This window comes from Hemicordylus capensis, chromosome 5 (genome assembly GCF_027244095.1).
Source record: "Hemicordylus capensis ecotype Gifberg chromosome 5, rHemCap1.1.pri, whole genome shotgun sequence".
Lineage (NCBI taxonomy): Eukaryota > Metazoa > Chordata > Lepidosauria > Squamata > Cordylidae > Hemicordylus > Hemicordylus capensis.
The window spans coordinates 64,275,897-64,292,596 of NC_069661.1; the positions used below are offsets into that span (position 1 = coordinate 64,275,897).

The 16,700-nt window shown below is 42.6% G+C and overlaps 1 protein-coding gene across 13 annotated transcripts in view; it reads left to right on the plus strand.

Moving 5' to 3' along the window:
* Positions 1-16,700, plus strand: part of FHIP1A (FHF complex subunit HOOK interacting protein 1A) — a 151,886-nt gene that overhangs the window by 123,781 nt on the left and 11,405 nt on the right. For all 13 annotated transcript variants that reach the window (XM_053251961.1, XM_053251950.1, XM_053251952.1 and 10 more), the window contains 3 exons: positions 5,052-6,068; positions 8,955-9,133; positions 9,742-9,880. In XM_053251961.1, the coding sequence (XP_053107936.1) occupies positions 5,052-6,068; positions 8,955-9,133; positions 9,742-9,880 (1,335 nt within the window). The remainder of the gene's footprint in view (positions 1-5,051; positions 6,069-8,954; positions 9,134-9,741; positions 9,881-16,700) is intronic.

Sequence of the window (16,700 nt, forward strand, 5' to 3'; positions counted from 1 at the left end):
AGAATGTTTAATCTATAGGCAAGATCCGGTTATTGTTAACAACACTTGTTCCAACGATGAGATGGAAGTCTTTATTGTGTGTGTGTGTGTGTGTGTGTGTGTGTGTGTGTGTGTGTGTGTTTGTGAGTGTTTGTATCATTTGTGTTTGTCCTTTTGTGTTGTGAAAATTGAATAAAAAGTATAAGGCCAAAAAACCCCCAAAATACCCCCAGGACCTTAAATTGAACTCGGAAGTGAATAGGCAACCAGTGCAATGACTGCAGGAGAGGTGTTACCCTGTCATATTTTCTGGCATCCATGAGTATGCAAGCCGCTGCATTCTGGACCCATTGTAGCTTCCCAATCGTCCTCAAAGGTAACCCTAGATAGAGAGCGTTACAATAATCTAAGCAGGAGATAACAAAGGCATGGGTCACTGTCATTAATGCCTGCCAATCAAGGTAAGGGCGTAATTGGCAAATCAGATGAAGCTGGGCAAAAGCACTTCAGGCTGCAGCCTCCACCTGCTTTTCAAGCAGAAGGCGCAAGTCTAAAAGGACCCCCAAATCATGAACAAGTTCCTCTGGGGGCAGCGCCACCCCATCTAAAACAAGGTTCACATCCAGCTGTTGGCTGGTACGAGGGCTGAATAAAAGTAGTTCAGTCTTAGTGGGATTCAGTCTGAGCTTGTTTTGATTCATCCAGACCACAGCTTCCAGGCATCGAGTAAGCACAGAAACCGCATCCCCAAAATGGTTTGGGATGGCAATATACAGCTGAGTATCTATCATCAGCTTATTGATGAAATCTCACCCCAAACTGGGAAATGACCTGACCCAGTGGCTTCATATCTTGTTTACACAGTCAGACAGGTGTTATTGACTGGTTTGTTTTATCCAGACATCGAGTCCTTCCCAAGGACCTGGGATGCCAGAATTTTATTGTTATAGATATCATCGCAGAATATAGGCTGTTCCCAGTGGCTTCATATTATTATTGCTTGTTTACACTGTCAGACAGGTGTTATTGACTGGTTTGTTTTATCCAGACATCGAGTCCTTCCCAAGGACCTGGGATGCCAGAATTTTATTGTTATAGATATCATCGCAGAATATAGGCTGTTCCCAGTGGCTTCATATTATTATTGCTTGTTTACACTGTCAGACAGGTGTTATTGACTGGTTTGTTTTATTCAGACATCGAGTCCTTCCCAAGGACCTGGGATGGCTGAATTTTATTGTCAGTTGTTATAGATATCGTCACAGAATATAGGCTGTTCCCAGTAAAGCTGCTTTTTGTAATTGGCTGATGGTGATTTCTGTGGCCCCTATTATTATTATTATTATTATTATTATTATTATTACATTTATATCTCGCTCTTCCTCCAAGGAGCCCAGAGCGGTGCACTACATACTTCAGTTTCTCTTTCACAACAACCCTGTGAAGTAGGTTAGGCTGAGAGAGAAGTGACTGGCCCAGAGTCACCCAGCTAGTTTCATGGCTGAATGGGGATTTGAACTTAGGTCTCCCCAGTCCTAGTCCAGCACTCTAACCACTACACCACGCTGGCTCTATAGATGTTAAAGAGGACAGGGGCAAGAACTGAACCCTGGGGAATTCCATAAAGGAGTGGCCATGGGTCAGAGCATCTGTCCTCAATGCATACCGACTGGACATGCCCATTAAGGTAAGAACAGAGCCACTGTAAGACAGTGCCCCCGATACCCAACCCATGCAGCGGTCGAGAAGGATAGCATGATCAATAGTGTCAAAAGCCACAGAGATCTAAAAGGACCAAGAGAGGGACACTACCCTCATCAAGGTCCTGAAGAAGGTCATCTACCAGAGTGACCAGTGCTGTGTCTGTGCTATGCCGAGGCCTGAAACCCAACTGATAAGAATTAAGATAGCTAGTTTCTTCCAAGACTCTCTCAAGCTGGACACATACAACTCTCTCTAACATCTTCGCTGAAAAAGGGAGGTTGGAGATCGGTCTATAGTTGTCAAGGACCTCAGGGTCCAAGGAGGGTTTCTTCAAGTGAGGGCAAACTATCGCCTCTTTAAGGGCTGCTGGCATGAAACCCTCACGTAGTGAGGAGTTAACCAACTCCTGTAGCCAAGAATTAACATTCCCACTGGCTGTTCTAACCAGCCAGGAGGGACAAGGGTCCAAGCAACATGTTGCAGCACCCATACCTGAAAGAATTGTGTCCATATCCTTGACCAACTCAAAGGTGTCCCATGTAACGTCACAAGGCGGAATCTCCTCTATCTGATTAGATCCTATAGAAGTAGAGTTCAACTCTAGCCGAAGGCGGGTGACTTTATCAGCAAAGAATTGAGCAAATTGATCACAGCAGCCAGATTGAACATCTACTGGATCCACTCTTCTAAGAAGGGAGTGGGTAATCCAGAATAAGGCCGCTGGACAAGAGTCAGCTGATGCGATAAGAGCGGAGAAATAGTGAGATTTCGCCGCTCTTATCATCCTAGAATATTCCCGAATATGAGCAAGTAATTGCATTAGGTCATCTTCGGCACCAGTTTTCCTTCAACAACATTCCAAGCGTCTTTTGGTCTGCTTCATCTCCCTAAGCTCTGCAGAGAACCAAGGGAGCCGGGATCCACGAACCTTAAGAGGATGCTTGGGAGTGATTTCATATAACGCTTTTGTGGCCTCGATGTTCCAAGATTCCACGAGCTGCATCAGAGAAACGCCCACCAGATTGCAAGGAATGTCCCCAAGAGCCTCTTGGAATCTGACAAAGGATAACAAATTGAAGCTGAATCCAAGCAAGATGGGGGTGCTCATTGTGGGGGATTGGAATTTGAGGGATGAGTTAGATCTTGCTCTGCTGGATGGGGTTACACTCCCCCAGAAGGAACAGGTACTCAGCTTGGGAGTGCTCTTGGATCCAGGTCTCACCCTGGTATCTCAGGGGGAGGCTATGGCCAGGAGCGCTTTCCATCAACTTCAGCTGATTCAACAGCTGCACACATTCCTTGAAGAGAATGATCTCAAAACAGTGGTGCATCAGCTGGTAACCTCCAGGCTTGACTATTGCAATGTGCTCTACATGGGGCTGCCTTTGTACGTAGTTAGAAACTTCAGTTAGTTCAAAATGCGGCAGCCAGGCTGGTCTCTGGGGTAACCCAGAAAGACTATATTATGCCGGTTGTTGCACTGACTGCTGATATGATTCTTGAAAAAATACAAAGTGCTGGTTATTACCTTTAAAGCCCTGAATAGATTAGGTCTGAGTTATCTTAGAGAGCACCTTCTTCTGTATGATCCCCATCACACATCGAGGTCATCTGGAGAGGCCCGTCTCTCGTTACCACCAGTATGTCTGGTGGTGACTCAGAACCGGGCCTTCTCTGTAGCTGCTCCTGGCCTATGGAATGCACTCCCAACAGATATCTGCAGTTTAGACTCACTGTTGGCTTTTAAGAGAGCCCTAAAAATTTACTTGTTTGGCCTGGCCTTCCAAGGTTTTTAAATTGTGTTAAAGTATTTTAAATAGTTCTGAATTGTTTTAAAATTGCTTTTATATTGTTTTAAGCATTGTGTTTTACATAGTGTTTGTTTTTATGTGTTTTAAACTTATTGTGCATCACCCAGAGCCTTTGGATGGGGCAGTCTAGAGATGTAATAAATAAATAAATGTAAAGTGTGCTGTCAAGTCGGTGTCGACTCCTGGCAACCACAGAGCCCTGTGGTTGTCTTTGGTAGAATACAGGAAGGGTTTACTATTGCCATCTACCGTGCAGTATGAGATTATGCCTTTCAGTATCTTCCTATATCGCTGCTGCCCGATATGGGTGTTTCCCATAGTCTGGGAAACATATCAGTGGAGATTCGAACCGGCAACCTCTGGCTTCTAGTCAAGTCATTTCTCCTCTGCTCCATTAGGTGGCTCCAAATAAATAAATAAGATATCTCAATTTAGTTTCACTTTTCTTGCACCACACTCTGACCATGTGGTGTATAACAGCAGATTGGGAATAAAAGATACCTTATATTTGCAAAATGGCACCTCTTGGTTCCAGCCTACGGTGCCTGGCCAGAGGGCTTACAGGTGAAATGGCATGCTGGTTTGAGGATTGCTGAAACTGAGATATGTTTGGATGAATAACATCTATACAAACTAACAAAAGATGAGTTAGTCATAAAAATGTTCATATTTAGTCTACATGGTTATCATAAATATCTTGGGACATCTTGGTCATAGGTCAGCTGGAAGAATTTGGAGCAGGGTGGGCGGGCATTGCCTTCCCAGTAACCAGTGATATGCACTCTGACTCCTCATTGCTTCTGTGTTTATGGCTGACAATTCAGTCAGATGGAGGAAAGCTATTGCAATGCCAATGAGGAGGAAATGCACTTTTAAAATATAGTTTAGAAATATTTTGTTGAGCTTGTTCAAGGTATACAAATGCAGTAAATGTCAGAGCCATACATAAAAATAATGGACATTCTGCATCATAGATTCTATTAAGTTTTGCCATTTCAATCTTTCACCCATGTGTATCTGTTAGGGTTTGACTGTTTCCCCAAGGAAACAGATGTTTTAATCAGTTGGCCATTTTGTCTCCTAGCAAATACAAGATGGTTCTCTGTCACAAAAGGGCTCAGAATCCTTAAAATAGGAAAGTGGCTGGGAACCCCATTTGAACTGTCTTGAATTTCATAATTGAAGGAATAAATAAATGCAATATTAGTGTATAAATCTCCTTATACCTGGGTAAAGAGGCCCCTTTTAAAGTGGCGACTCTTGAATTTAGCAGGAGGAGAACAACTATCCCTATCTAGCCCCAGCACAGCACTTCTCCAGTAGCTGCTGCTTGTGTCCTCTTTCCCTCTGTTTAGATTGTGAGCCATTTTGGGACAAGTAACCATTTTATTATTCCTCTTGCTATATAAATTGCTTTGAGAACTTTTGTTGAAAAGCAGCAGTGAATTAGCAGCATACTAATACATAATGTAACCAAGCTATTGAATTATTCTTGTGTGAGATTTGCATGTGTGTTTGCAATAAATGCATTGTGCCCATTCTGCCACTCCATTTCAGGTGCCGCTGAGGAGCCACCCAGCAGCAGTGCTGCAGATTCCACATGTATTGTGGAATATGGGAAAGCAGTTGATATCAGTTACCTGCAGTACCTTTGGGATGCTCAAGCCCTCATACTCCACTGCATGAAAGACTGCCAGGTTTGGTCTGCTCCATATGATGGCAAAACCCCTGATCCTCATACTTTTATCCAACCTCTGATTGAAGATGATGGTAAAAACCTAGATCAGCCCATTTTCCGACTCCAGCACAGACCCCCTAGTAACTGTAGGTCCACTCAGGTGACTCCGCTGGGAGAGAAGATGCATCTGGAGCTGGAGTGGGATGATAGTTATGATACAGGGATTTCTCCTGGATCTGATGCTGGCTCTCCCCAGCATGGGGAGAATGTAAACATACAACCTTCCACAGAGCCACCAAAGCACATTCAAGAGATGAAGAAGAATGCAATCATGCTGATTAAAGGGTCATATATAGAGGAATCAGACTTTCAGGATGATGTTATGGTTTACAGACTGTGTGCTCAAAAAGATGCTCAGGAAGTGGATGGTTTAAAGACGCAAGTTTTAAATGTGACTGTGTCAAAATCTCAAAATGCAGCTAATCAAGAGCAGCTCCCTACCAATGGTCCCCTTAAAGGTCCTCAGCCAGATGCAGATTTGGAAGAGGACAATATGAACTTGACCCAGCAAGCAACACCTGAACAAATGAAGGATTTGGAACTACAGGTGTCTTCTCCAGAAGCAGATCACAATTCTAACATGAGCCTGCTGAGTCCAGAGAGCGAGGATTTTATTTCCCAATGCGATAACATCATTAAAGAACTGGATTCTAATTCTACAGGGTTAGTGGAACTTAAATTGCTTCTTCCTGATCCCATCTCCCCAGTGGAAGAGGAGGACGACTTTGAAAATTTTTCAGCTGACACTCCATCAGCAGAAAGCATGCCTTCACCCTTTGGATCAAAAGATCCATGGTCCAGCAATCCTGCAAGAATCCAGAGTGTCCCATTTACAGGTAGATTTTTCTAAATCAGTTTAATTAAGTTCTTTGAAAAAATGTTCTGGGTAGGCTAAAGGGTCACATTATCTTGACCTAGATAGATTGCGGACCTACTTGACTGCTAAGTTGCAATTTTCCCTTTTATGGAAACGGACCCATGGCATCAGCATTTCAGGGGATTTTCCTGCGTATTTTCAAGGGCTAACTGAACTTTAACAGTGTTACTAAAGAGAGATTTGGTAACTGATTTTATTTATAGTGAGGCAACATCATTGTATATTCATTGTAACATGAACGCTGCAAGTGTCCTGCTTCTCTCTTTGCTTCTCTGCTTCTCTCTTCTGAGCACTAGATGGCAGCTTTGTTGCCATTCTCTGCATCTGCCCCCCTTTTTAATTAAGTACTGAGGCATTCTCCTTCCCAAATGTGTGAAATGTCTCTAGTACTGCTGCACTGAGTTTCCTTTAGTTTGGTGTCAGCATTATACCTACCCATAGGATTGTGTTGCAGACAAGCGGCAGGATGCCCTCTATTTGGGGCTTGGTCATTCTGACTGAGGACTTGTATAGCTTTGGCAGCTCCTGGAACACTTCGTTCTGAATGTCTCAGCTCCTGGAATCGTATGCTGTCACTATTGTCCTATTTTAAAACAAACAAACAAAAAACATTAGTTCTGATAATTGGAAGCGAGGACATTTCCAATGTGTGCTCATAATAACAAAAGAACCCATTTTTGTTCGTCATAAACTTAAAATAACTGTACATCAGAAGTTCTTTCTTCCCATAAGGATTTAGACAATATAAATATAATGAAGCATTGTTCAAATAATATACTGCAGAGGTATATTTTTTTTAAAGACCATGCTAAATACAGCTACATGTCATACAGTTCCATCACTTTAAACAAGGTTCTCCAAGTGACTGAGCATGTTACCATCAATTCTAGTAATCTGATTTAAAAATAATTTCTGCTCCACCAGTGCAAATTGTCTGGCCAGCATGAACAATAATTAGCTTAACACAAAACCTTAATCAATAGTCAGTTTTTTGTCTTGCTAAAGACCATGGCCTCATGATTATGGTATTTGTGGCTTCTGCACAGCAGCAGTTGATATCTTCGGGAGAGCAAAATCCATACAGGTCTTGCCAGCAGCCAAAATAAGAAAAGTTGGTTTTTCAAATGACTACCATATTACTGCATCTTCAGCATTAAGAGTGGTTTCTTCCTTCTGAACTGTGGTGAAATCAAAGTGGTATTGAGGGTTTTCTTGATTACAATGGTCAGCTGTATTTTCCACCACCCTAGGGTTTTGTTGACATGTTAGCTATTTTGCATTGCTACCGTTTCGGCACTAAACTAAACAAAGTTTTAAATTGGAATCTTTGCAACTTCTGCCCTGCTTCTATGTATTCTTTGGAAAGTTGCTGTCATAGCAGATAATATAAAATAACATGTTTGTGTCTGGTTATCAGTTTTATGACTTAGGTTACTGTCACAATGTGGATAACCTAGTTTATTGCCATTTCCCCTTGAATTAGCATTAAAATTCATTTTCCTTGTTGAGGGCTCAGCAGGTTCTTTTTCCCTGGAAAGTAATATGGACAGGAACTTATGTTTGTATGTGGCTAATGGTTTATTTGTTGATAAAATAGCATCCATGCCTTCTAATAATTTATGTGATACAATCTCCAACCCATTCATCTACTAAGAAGGACATAATCAGCATTTCAGTGATGGGAATGTAATGTGGCAAATAAAACTTTTATTATGAATAGGACCCCAATTAGTTTTATGTCTGTGCCTGCACAGTGAGTTTTGTATAACATCATTAATTTTGATCTAATTAGTCTGTGCTACTCCTCTTGTGAAGCTTGTAAACCTCTACTTGTCACCTGAGATTCTTCTTCTAATAAGATGCTTGAAGCCAGCGTAGTGATGACAGGGCCATTTACATGTATCATGGTTAAGTCTTCAGATGAAGCAACTTGCTGTCTGGGCTGTGTTCAACTCGAACTGTACATATCTCCAGATTAGTTTACCATTCAGTAGCCATCATATGTCTACTAGCTATTTTAAAACTTGCATTTTTATCCGGCCCTTCCAGGGACGTTAGGGCAGCGTAGATCTTTCCCATCCCCATTATATCTTCACAAAAACCCTGTGAGGAAGGCTAGGCTGAGAGATATGCCTAGCCCAAGGTTACCTAGTGAGTTTAATAGTAGAAGGTGGATTTGCACCCAGGTCTCTCAAGTCCTACTTCAGCTTTCTAACCACTACACCATACCGGCTCCCTTGGATCCATGAGCAACAAAAACTGCTGTGACAATCAGTTTAAATTAGCCATACAATCCTATGTACAATGCCATCTGTTAAGAGCCAAGTTAGCCTAATACTGTGATTACTTGCAGTATTTCTAGAGCATGGTAAAGTTCTCACACTGTACCTTCCAATTTTTAAGTAACTGCTATAAAATGACCTTGCTTGTCTGCTGACCCTTTCTTTCCATATAAATCTGATGGCAGTCTATATTGCTAATGGGACCCAACTATGCAAGAGACCTAAGAAAACGTATGAGGAGAATGGAAATTGAATGTTAAATTGGTAGGCTTGCCTGCTCCCTCTCCCTACAACCGGCATTAAGGTGGCTGACTAAAAGCCTGTCTGTCCTTAACAGGTGATGCAGTCACAAGAAATACGTAGCTGTTATGGGCTTTGCTACCTTTTTCTTTCCCTCACCTCGCCATGGTGTTCCTCTATTATGACTCCCACATTGGGCACAAATAGGTGTCCCCACCAGAGGCTTCTAAATGTTTGTTCTCCGATTATAGTGCCTTTGCTTTATTATCCTATGGTTGTTTTTTAAATAATTGATAAGGTTCTGTTTGTTTTTTCATCCACAGGACCATTTATCAGTGTGGTGCTGTCAAAGCTGGAAAACATGTTGGAGAACTCTTTGCATGTAAATTTGCTGCTCATTGGCATCATTACTCATCTGGCCAGTTACCCACAGCCCCTTCTTCGTTCATTTCTGCTCAACACCAACATGGTGTTTCAGCCTAGTGTGCGATCGCTATACCAGGTACTTCATTATTGCCTGAGACAAATCATGACAAAGTCTTGATATTCTCACTGATATTAGTGTGGTGTGGTGGCGCTTTATAGTGCCATCAGGCGTACTTGACACTCTACAGAATTTCATAAGCAACACAAAACATGTCCCAAGTAGTTTAAAATTAAATTTAGATTTAGAAGAGGCCAGAATTAAAAAAAGTCAACTGCATTTACAGTACTTTATCCTTATATTTAGTTTTTCTCTCTTTTTAAAATTTCCTTGCCTGTTTTGAGGTGAGTTCTTTTAGTCTCACACTGCAGTTTTTTCAAGAGTTGTTAGAAAATTTGAGATCTCCCCAGTATTGCCATTGTTTTATTTAATGGAACTATAGAGTGAGGCAGTTTCCTCTTACTTTATTCCTTTTTATTTTTTAAAGAAGAGATTTGCAAGAATTTCACCTTGCCATTTGTGTTCTGGTGCTGAAGAATGGTTCCTTAGAGTTGATGTATTAATAAACCTGTTCTATAGAGCTTGGCACTATAGCGTTCCTTAATATAGTACTGAGAGCAAGCGACACAGTATACTTATAATTCAGTACATAACGTGAAGATTGATTACTGCAATTGTTTTGGCAGGTGCTGGCATCTGTGAAAAATAAAATTGAGCAATTTGCTTCCATTGAAAAGGATTTCTCTGGCCTTCTCATACAAGCCCAGCAGTACCTGCTTTTACGAGTGGACATGTCTGATGTTCCTCTAGAGTCATTGACCAAAGGCAAGTAACTAGCATCCTTACGGTGAAACCCGTACAAATGTTTACTCAGAAATAAATCCCATTTGAGCTCCATAGAATGTACTGATTAGCGTGTTTAGGTTTGCAGTCGAAGATTTTTCATTATTTGTAATAATAGAAATGAAGGAAATGAACTCAAGTCCAAAGTAGGATGAAACCTGAAAGCTATAGTGATTGGCATCCTCTTACTTTAACAGAGTGCTTAGGGGCTAGTGCAAAACTTGCTTGTAGTTGTGCAGTGATTGCAGAATGTTGGCAAATCTCCGTTCTTTTAATGGGGACACTGGCACAAGAGCACAATTCAGGAAGTCCCCATTTTGTAGTCCCACTAACTGCTTGTAATGTGCTAGCACAAATTTGCTCATTCTCCAAGTGCTGTGCTGCTTTGGATGTCGGCCAGTATAGTACAGTATAACTAGTTTTTCAGGAAGAAACGAGGCTGATAATTTAATTATGTCTCTATTGTTGCAATCTTTGGCTCTATAGAATTCTTGCAATCTCCGTTTTCTGGTTTTACTTGGAAAACATGGTATTATAAGGGCCTCTCTAGGCTACAGAGTGCTAAATGATTAGTTGTTACAATATTGGAATTTAGATGTCCTCTTTCAAAGCAGCACTACTATTGTGTGGATAGCTGACTTCTCAAGCTTTTGAAACACAATGTTTTTGTTGCTTGAAATGCAAATGAGAGCCAGCATGGGGTAGTGGTTAGAGTGCTGGACTAGGACGGGGGAGACCCGAGTTCAAATCCCCATTCAGCCATGAAATTAGCTGGGTGACTCTGGGCCAGTCACTTCTCTCTCAGCCTAACCTACTTCACAGGGTTGTTGTGAAAGAGAAACTTAAGTATGTAGTACACTGCTCTGGGCTCCTTGGAGGAAGAGCGGTATATAAATGTAATAATAATAATAATAATAATAATAATAATAATAATAATAACAACAACAACAACAACAACAACAACTGAGTTTCTCTTCCTAAAGGTAAAGTGTGCTGTTGTGTTGGTTTTGACTCCTGACGACCACAGAGCCCTGTGGTTGTCTTTGGTAGAATACAGGAGGGATTTACCATTGCTGTCTCCCGCACAGTATGAGAGGATGCCTTTCAGCATCTTCCTATATCACTGCTGCCCAATATAGCTGTTTCCCATAGTTTGGGAAACATACCAGCGGGGATTCAAACTGACAACCTATGGCTTGATAATCAAGTCATTTCTCCACTGCGCCATTAGGTGTGCTAGCTAGTGTTTTATATTGATTTTGTGAGTGCTCTGTGTAAGATGGTTGTAGAGTATTATGGGTACCTTTTGGGCAGTGCTTGTGTCTTTATTATTGCTACAATTTCCCCTATGTCTGTAGTATTTTCTGAATTTATATTTTTATAATTGTTCATTTTATAGAAACTAATTATGAGCCAGGAGATGTTTCCTAATTCTGTGTGCTGCCATTACTCTGGAATGGTCAGTCTGTGCTAGATATGAGTAAAGTAGGTTGCTCCTTGTCTTCTCTTGTCCTCGGCACTGTTTTGTCTTTAGAGAATGCTTAAACTTCTTGAATTTTGTTGCAGACCTCTCCATTTGCTGCAGTCTGTAAGAGTCATTGAGCTACTTGGGGAAAGTGCTTGCAAAACTATCAAATGCAACATGTTTTCATATGGGCAATGGCTCAAAGTTCAGCACTAATCAATATCATGAGGAGGGGGTGTGCAGTCAAACTTCTCAAGGATAAGAGGATTAGTTAAGAGTGAGCTCAAAAGCAAAATTCCCTTGAGAAGCTTGAAGAAGATTTAAAAAGGCTCAAGTAAATGGGTGTACCATTTCAAATCTGTATACTAGTCAAAATGATGCCAGCATGCTTAAGTAGCAAAGTCATAGGACTGTAAATAGATGGTTTTCTTTAAAAATGGAAGTATTTCTGAAGTGGTGGGGATAAAAAGAGCATAAACTTTGGCAGACAAATAGTACAAGCTAAGAAGGAATCTGATGGACAGCTGAATAAATATGCAAATACTAATAAAATATGTAAATACTAATGACAATAAGAAGGAAATCGGCAAGAGAGGCAGTAGATGCCAGAGGCATTAAAGTCCGTCATTCAGATGTATGGTGACTCCATTGGCTCAATGAATGAACTAAGGAAAGTGGAGGTGACATCACAGCAGCAGGGCATTTGTTAGCACAAGTGTGCCTATGTGCATAAACATATCTCTACAGAGATGAAGCATTCATTATCAAGTGGAGAGATACCTATGCAGGTTCAAGCGTGTACACACACACACACACACACACACACACACGACTGTTGCAGATGTGTCACTGAAGACACAAACAGTGGAATCCGGGACTGCTAGCCCCACTGTACATGCATTCTAGAGAAGCAGGTGGACATATTTAAAAGGGTTGTAGTATTGAGGGAATTACAGGGACAATTTGCTATGTGGGTGACACTCACCTCACTGCTTAAGGAACTTGCATGTTAGTTTTATATCATTTATGTACCCCCTCTCTGCAGTTTATAGTTTAAAATGTGAAAGGAAAGATGTTAGAAAAGACAAAATAATAAAGCAGCAAATTAGTCTTAGGCCATTGGTAGTTTCCTTAGAAGCTGAGGGCATGAATTCCCTGTCTGAGCTTTTGTCTTCCACTACCATAGAATCCATCCATATTTTAACTAAAATTTGTTACACCAATGGAATAGCAAAACAACAATAAGCAACTATCTGTATAACTTCTGCAGTCCTTGCTGAGGAAGCATTGCAAATTTCTTTGACCATAGGTATGATCTGGTAGATAAGATATACTTTATTGAAAAGCTTTTGACAAAGTCACTCACAAAAAGCTCCTAAGAGCAGTCACAGGATAAGAAGACAGATCCTTCTGTAGACTGATAACTGGTTAAAAAAATAACAGAAAATAGGGTTTAAGAATAACTGGACAGTTCTCATAGTTAAAGGGAAGTAAGCAGTGGGGGGTTTCTGCCAGGCTCTGTCTTAGAATCTATATAATTATTTCACTAAGCCAGTGCGTGACGGGCAGAAATGCATGGGGATGTTTGGCGGGCGGAAATGTGGTGGCCCAGGCCTGGTCGCAGGGAGGGAGGGCAGAAATTGGGGGAGGCAGTGAGGAGGAGGTGGCAGCAGTGAGGAGAGGAGGCAGGGTGGGCGGCGGAGCTGCGCAGACCCGACCCAGCTGCAGTGAGGAAGTGGTGGTGGCGGGAGGCAAAGCGGCGGCGGATGCAGGCCCAGGATGCAGGCCGGGAGAGTGGAAAGATAGTGGGCGGGGGGAGAAGCAGGCTGTGAGGAGGCGGCAGTGAGGAGAGGCGGCTGGGTGGGCGGCGGAGCCATGCGGGCCCCACCCAGGCCAGCCACAGTGAGGAAGTGGTGGCGGGGGGGAGGCAATGCAGCGGCAGGCCCAGGCCTGGTCACCAGGAGGGGGGAAAGATAGGGAGGCAGAAGTGGGTGTCGGAGGAGGCGGCTGCTGTGGTGGTGGTGAGGAGAGGCGGTTGGGCCTGGCTGTGCGGGCCTGGCCTGGCTGTGGTGAGGCAGCCTGGCTGTGGTGAGGGCTGCCAGGAAGAGGCGGAGGGCGGCGGGGGCAAGGGGGAACCGCCGGCCCCAAATTGTGCACAGATGCTTTGTGCGGGGTCAGCTAGTTAGTACTATTTTAACTTTTTAGTAAGTTATCTGAAGGCTCTGGGTGAGTAAAGTTATGGTTGCCAAGCTTATAGGTGATCTATTATTATTTAGGATGGTAAAATCTAAAACTGACTGTAAAAGTTCCAAGAGGATATTTGCATATTGAGTTGTTAGTAAGAAGAAAGATGATTAAAGGGAAACATGATATAGGCTTATAAAAAGTGTCGAAAGTTATTAAAGGTTTTAATTTTCTTTCACACAACACTACAGTGCAGGTCATCCACTAAAACTGATTGGTACTGGGCTGAGGATAAATGGAAGGAAGTACTATTGCACACATAATGTAATTATGTTTAGAAAGAACTAAACAAATTTATGGAGGATAGGTCTGTCTGGAGTAAATTAAATGGCAGTCTCTGTTTTCAGAAGTAATATACTTCCGATTATTGGAAAAGGGCTAAGAAGTGATTCTGTAGGGCCAACTCTTGAGAGAAGAGTCTCCTCGCTGAGTCTCCTCGCGAGGAGGACTGCCGAGCCAGGGCATAAGAGTCCACTGAGGGCCATCCATGCAGGCTGGAAGGGAAGCCCCGGCTCGGTCATCCTTTTCGTGAGGAGACTCAGCAGCGATGGATGCCGTTGCTCAGTGTCTGAGGGGAGACTGGCTGAGGGGGTTATGGGAGATTGGTTGAGGGCGGGGAAGATTGGCTGAGGGGAGATGACTGGCTGAGGGGAGACGACTGGGGGGAGATTGGCTGGGGGAAGACGATGGGCTGAGGGGGTGAGTGAGCAATAAATTCCTAGAGCGGAGATGCTCTGTGTGGGATAAGCTAGTAGTAGTGATTAGTTGCTTAGCAATGGGTTAAAAAGATTATCTTTGTTATTATTTGGAATAAGCCCCTTGTTTTCTGCTTGATTTAATTTGATGCTTTTCAGTTGTGGTGCAAGAGAAAATAGTTTAAGCTTTTTCTCAGATGTTCAATATTTTTTCCATTTCTAAGTAACATATTGACATCTAATGTTAAAGAGCATCCAGAATCATTGTCTGTTTCTCAGTGCTTTGTTAGCCTATTAAAGGTGTATGCAGTAAACAGCATGCTTATACAATAGTAAGTCTGAGTATTTAGGAATCTGATTTAGGCATCTGTATGGGAAACACCTATCTCAGGCAACAGTGATATACGAAGATGCTGAAACTGAAAGGCATAATCTCATACTGCATGGGAGATAGCAACGGTAAATCCCTCCTAGGGATGTGCGAACCGGTTCGAATTCAAACCAGGGTGGTTTGAAGGTTCAAATTCGAACCGAACCAGCCATCAGGTTCGAGCTGCAGGTGCGAATTCGAACCAAACCAGGGGGTGGTTCGATTCAAACCGGTTCTGACATCCAGAAATTGGTAGGGTGGTAGCTGGCACCCAGTGGTACCTGCCACCCAAACCCCAAAGCAATCGGACACTCGTACGATTTTTTATGAATTTTTGAAATTTATTTTTATTTTTTTCTCATAGGGTATAATGGGACTCAAACCAGGTCATAATACCTTATTGTGGAGCACCAGTGGGTGCCAATAACCACCCAAACCCTGAAGCAATTGGACAGTCCTATGATTTTTTAATGAATATTTGAAATATTTTCATTTATTTTTCTCATAGAGTATAATGGGACCCGAACCAGCCCATATCCCCTATTGTGGAACACCTAGGGGCACAAAAGCGGGTTGGGTGGTAGACAGACAGGGTTGCCTACCACCCACAAAACCCCAATGTAATTGGACACTCCTCTGATTATTGGTGAATTTTTAAAGTATTTTTGAATTCCTCATAGGGAATAATTAGGATTGCAGCAAATGTATAGCTTCATGTCGGGGGCAAAGGGGTGGCCTAGAGCAGAGTGTGGTGGGTGGTAGTGCCCAAGGGGGGGCAGGAAGCTATCAGAATTATTTGAAAGGAATTGGGCAAAGGGCTGATTTTAAAGTGATTTTTGAAGTGTATGTGTCTTTAAGGTTAGCAGATGAGAGTGGATTCATGGTTTGTCATTGAAAATCTTATATGCTACCAAAGAATCTACACTCAGAACACTTCAGAAACAACAAAACCCAGTACCCCATGGGTTAGCAACCCATGGGGGTGGTTGGCACTCTCTTTGCACTAGACCACCACTCACTCTGGGCCACCCCAGCACCCACAAGTGGCTCTAAAGTTTTTCTCCATAGGGAAGAATGGAGGTTCCAGCAGCCCCATAACTGCACTTGGGGGGTGCTGGGGTGGCCCAGAGAGAGGGTGCCAACCACATCCATGGGTTGCTAACCCATGGGGTTCTGGGTTTTGTTGTTTCTGAAGTGTTCTGAGTGTAGATTCAGTTCAAAATGGTTCGAATTCGAACCGAACCAGGAGGAGGTTCGAGCAAAACCAAAACCGAACCACCTCCTCCTGGTTCAAACCTGGTTCGAATTCGAACTGAACTGGGCAAACTGGTTTTGTGCACATCCCTAATCCCTCCTGTATTCTACCAAAGACAACTACAGGGTTCTGTGGTCACCAGAAGTCAACTCCGACTCAATGGCACACTTTACTTTTACTTCACAAAGCCTAATGGCTTTGCAACTGTCCTGAGAATCTGGGATCTAATAGTCAACATACAATGGCTTGGATTCAACAAGCTGCTTAGGTTCATGTCAGATTTATTTTTGCTTTGAATTACTGTATCATCATCTGCTTTTGAAATGCCCCTCAATTTCAAAAGCACCTTTCTTGGACAATGATGACTGCTTCTAGAGAAAAACTAGTCTACAGCTTCATTGGAGGCAGGTAACAGAATTTAATTTCTGTGGTTTTTACATTCTGCACAGTGCCCCACCGACTCAAGAGCAGGGGTGCACACACTGGTTCCATGCTTCTACCAAATGTGGAGGGGCTCTGTGGTGCCTGAGAATTGTGTCCCCACTGTGGTGACGATGTTCCCATAATTCCCAATCCTGAGACACCCTTTCCATTTGGTAGCAATTTTGAAGCCAAACAAGTTTCAGCAACATCTGGAGGACCACAGGTTGGGAACTCCCTGCCTTAGGGTATTTGCCTATCATATTATTAATGAAGCTTCATTTAGCTACAAACATGTACTCATGCTGTGTGAATGACTCACTAGTTACTTAATATTACTGAGCTCACTGACG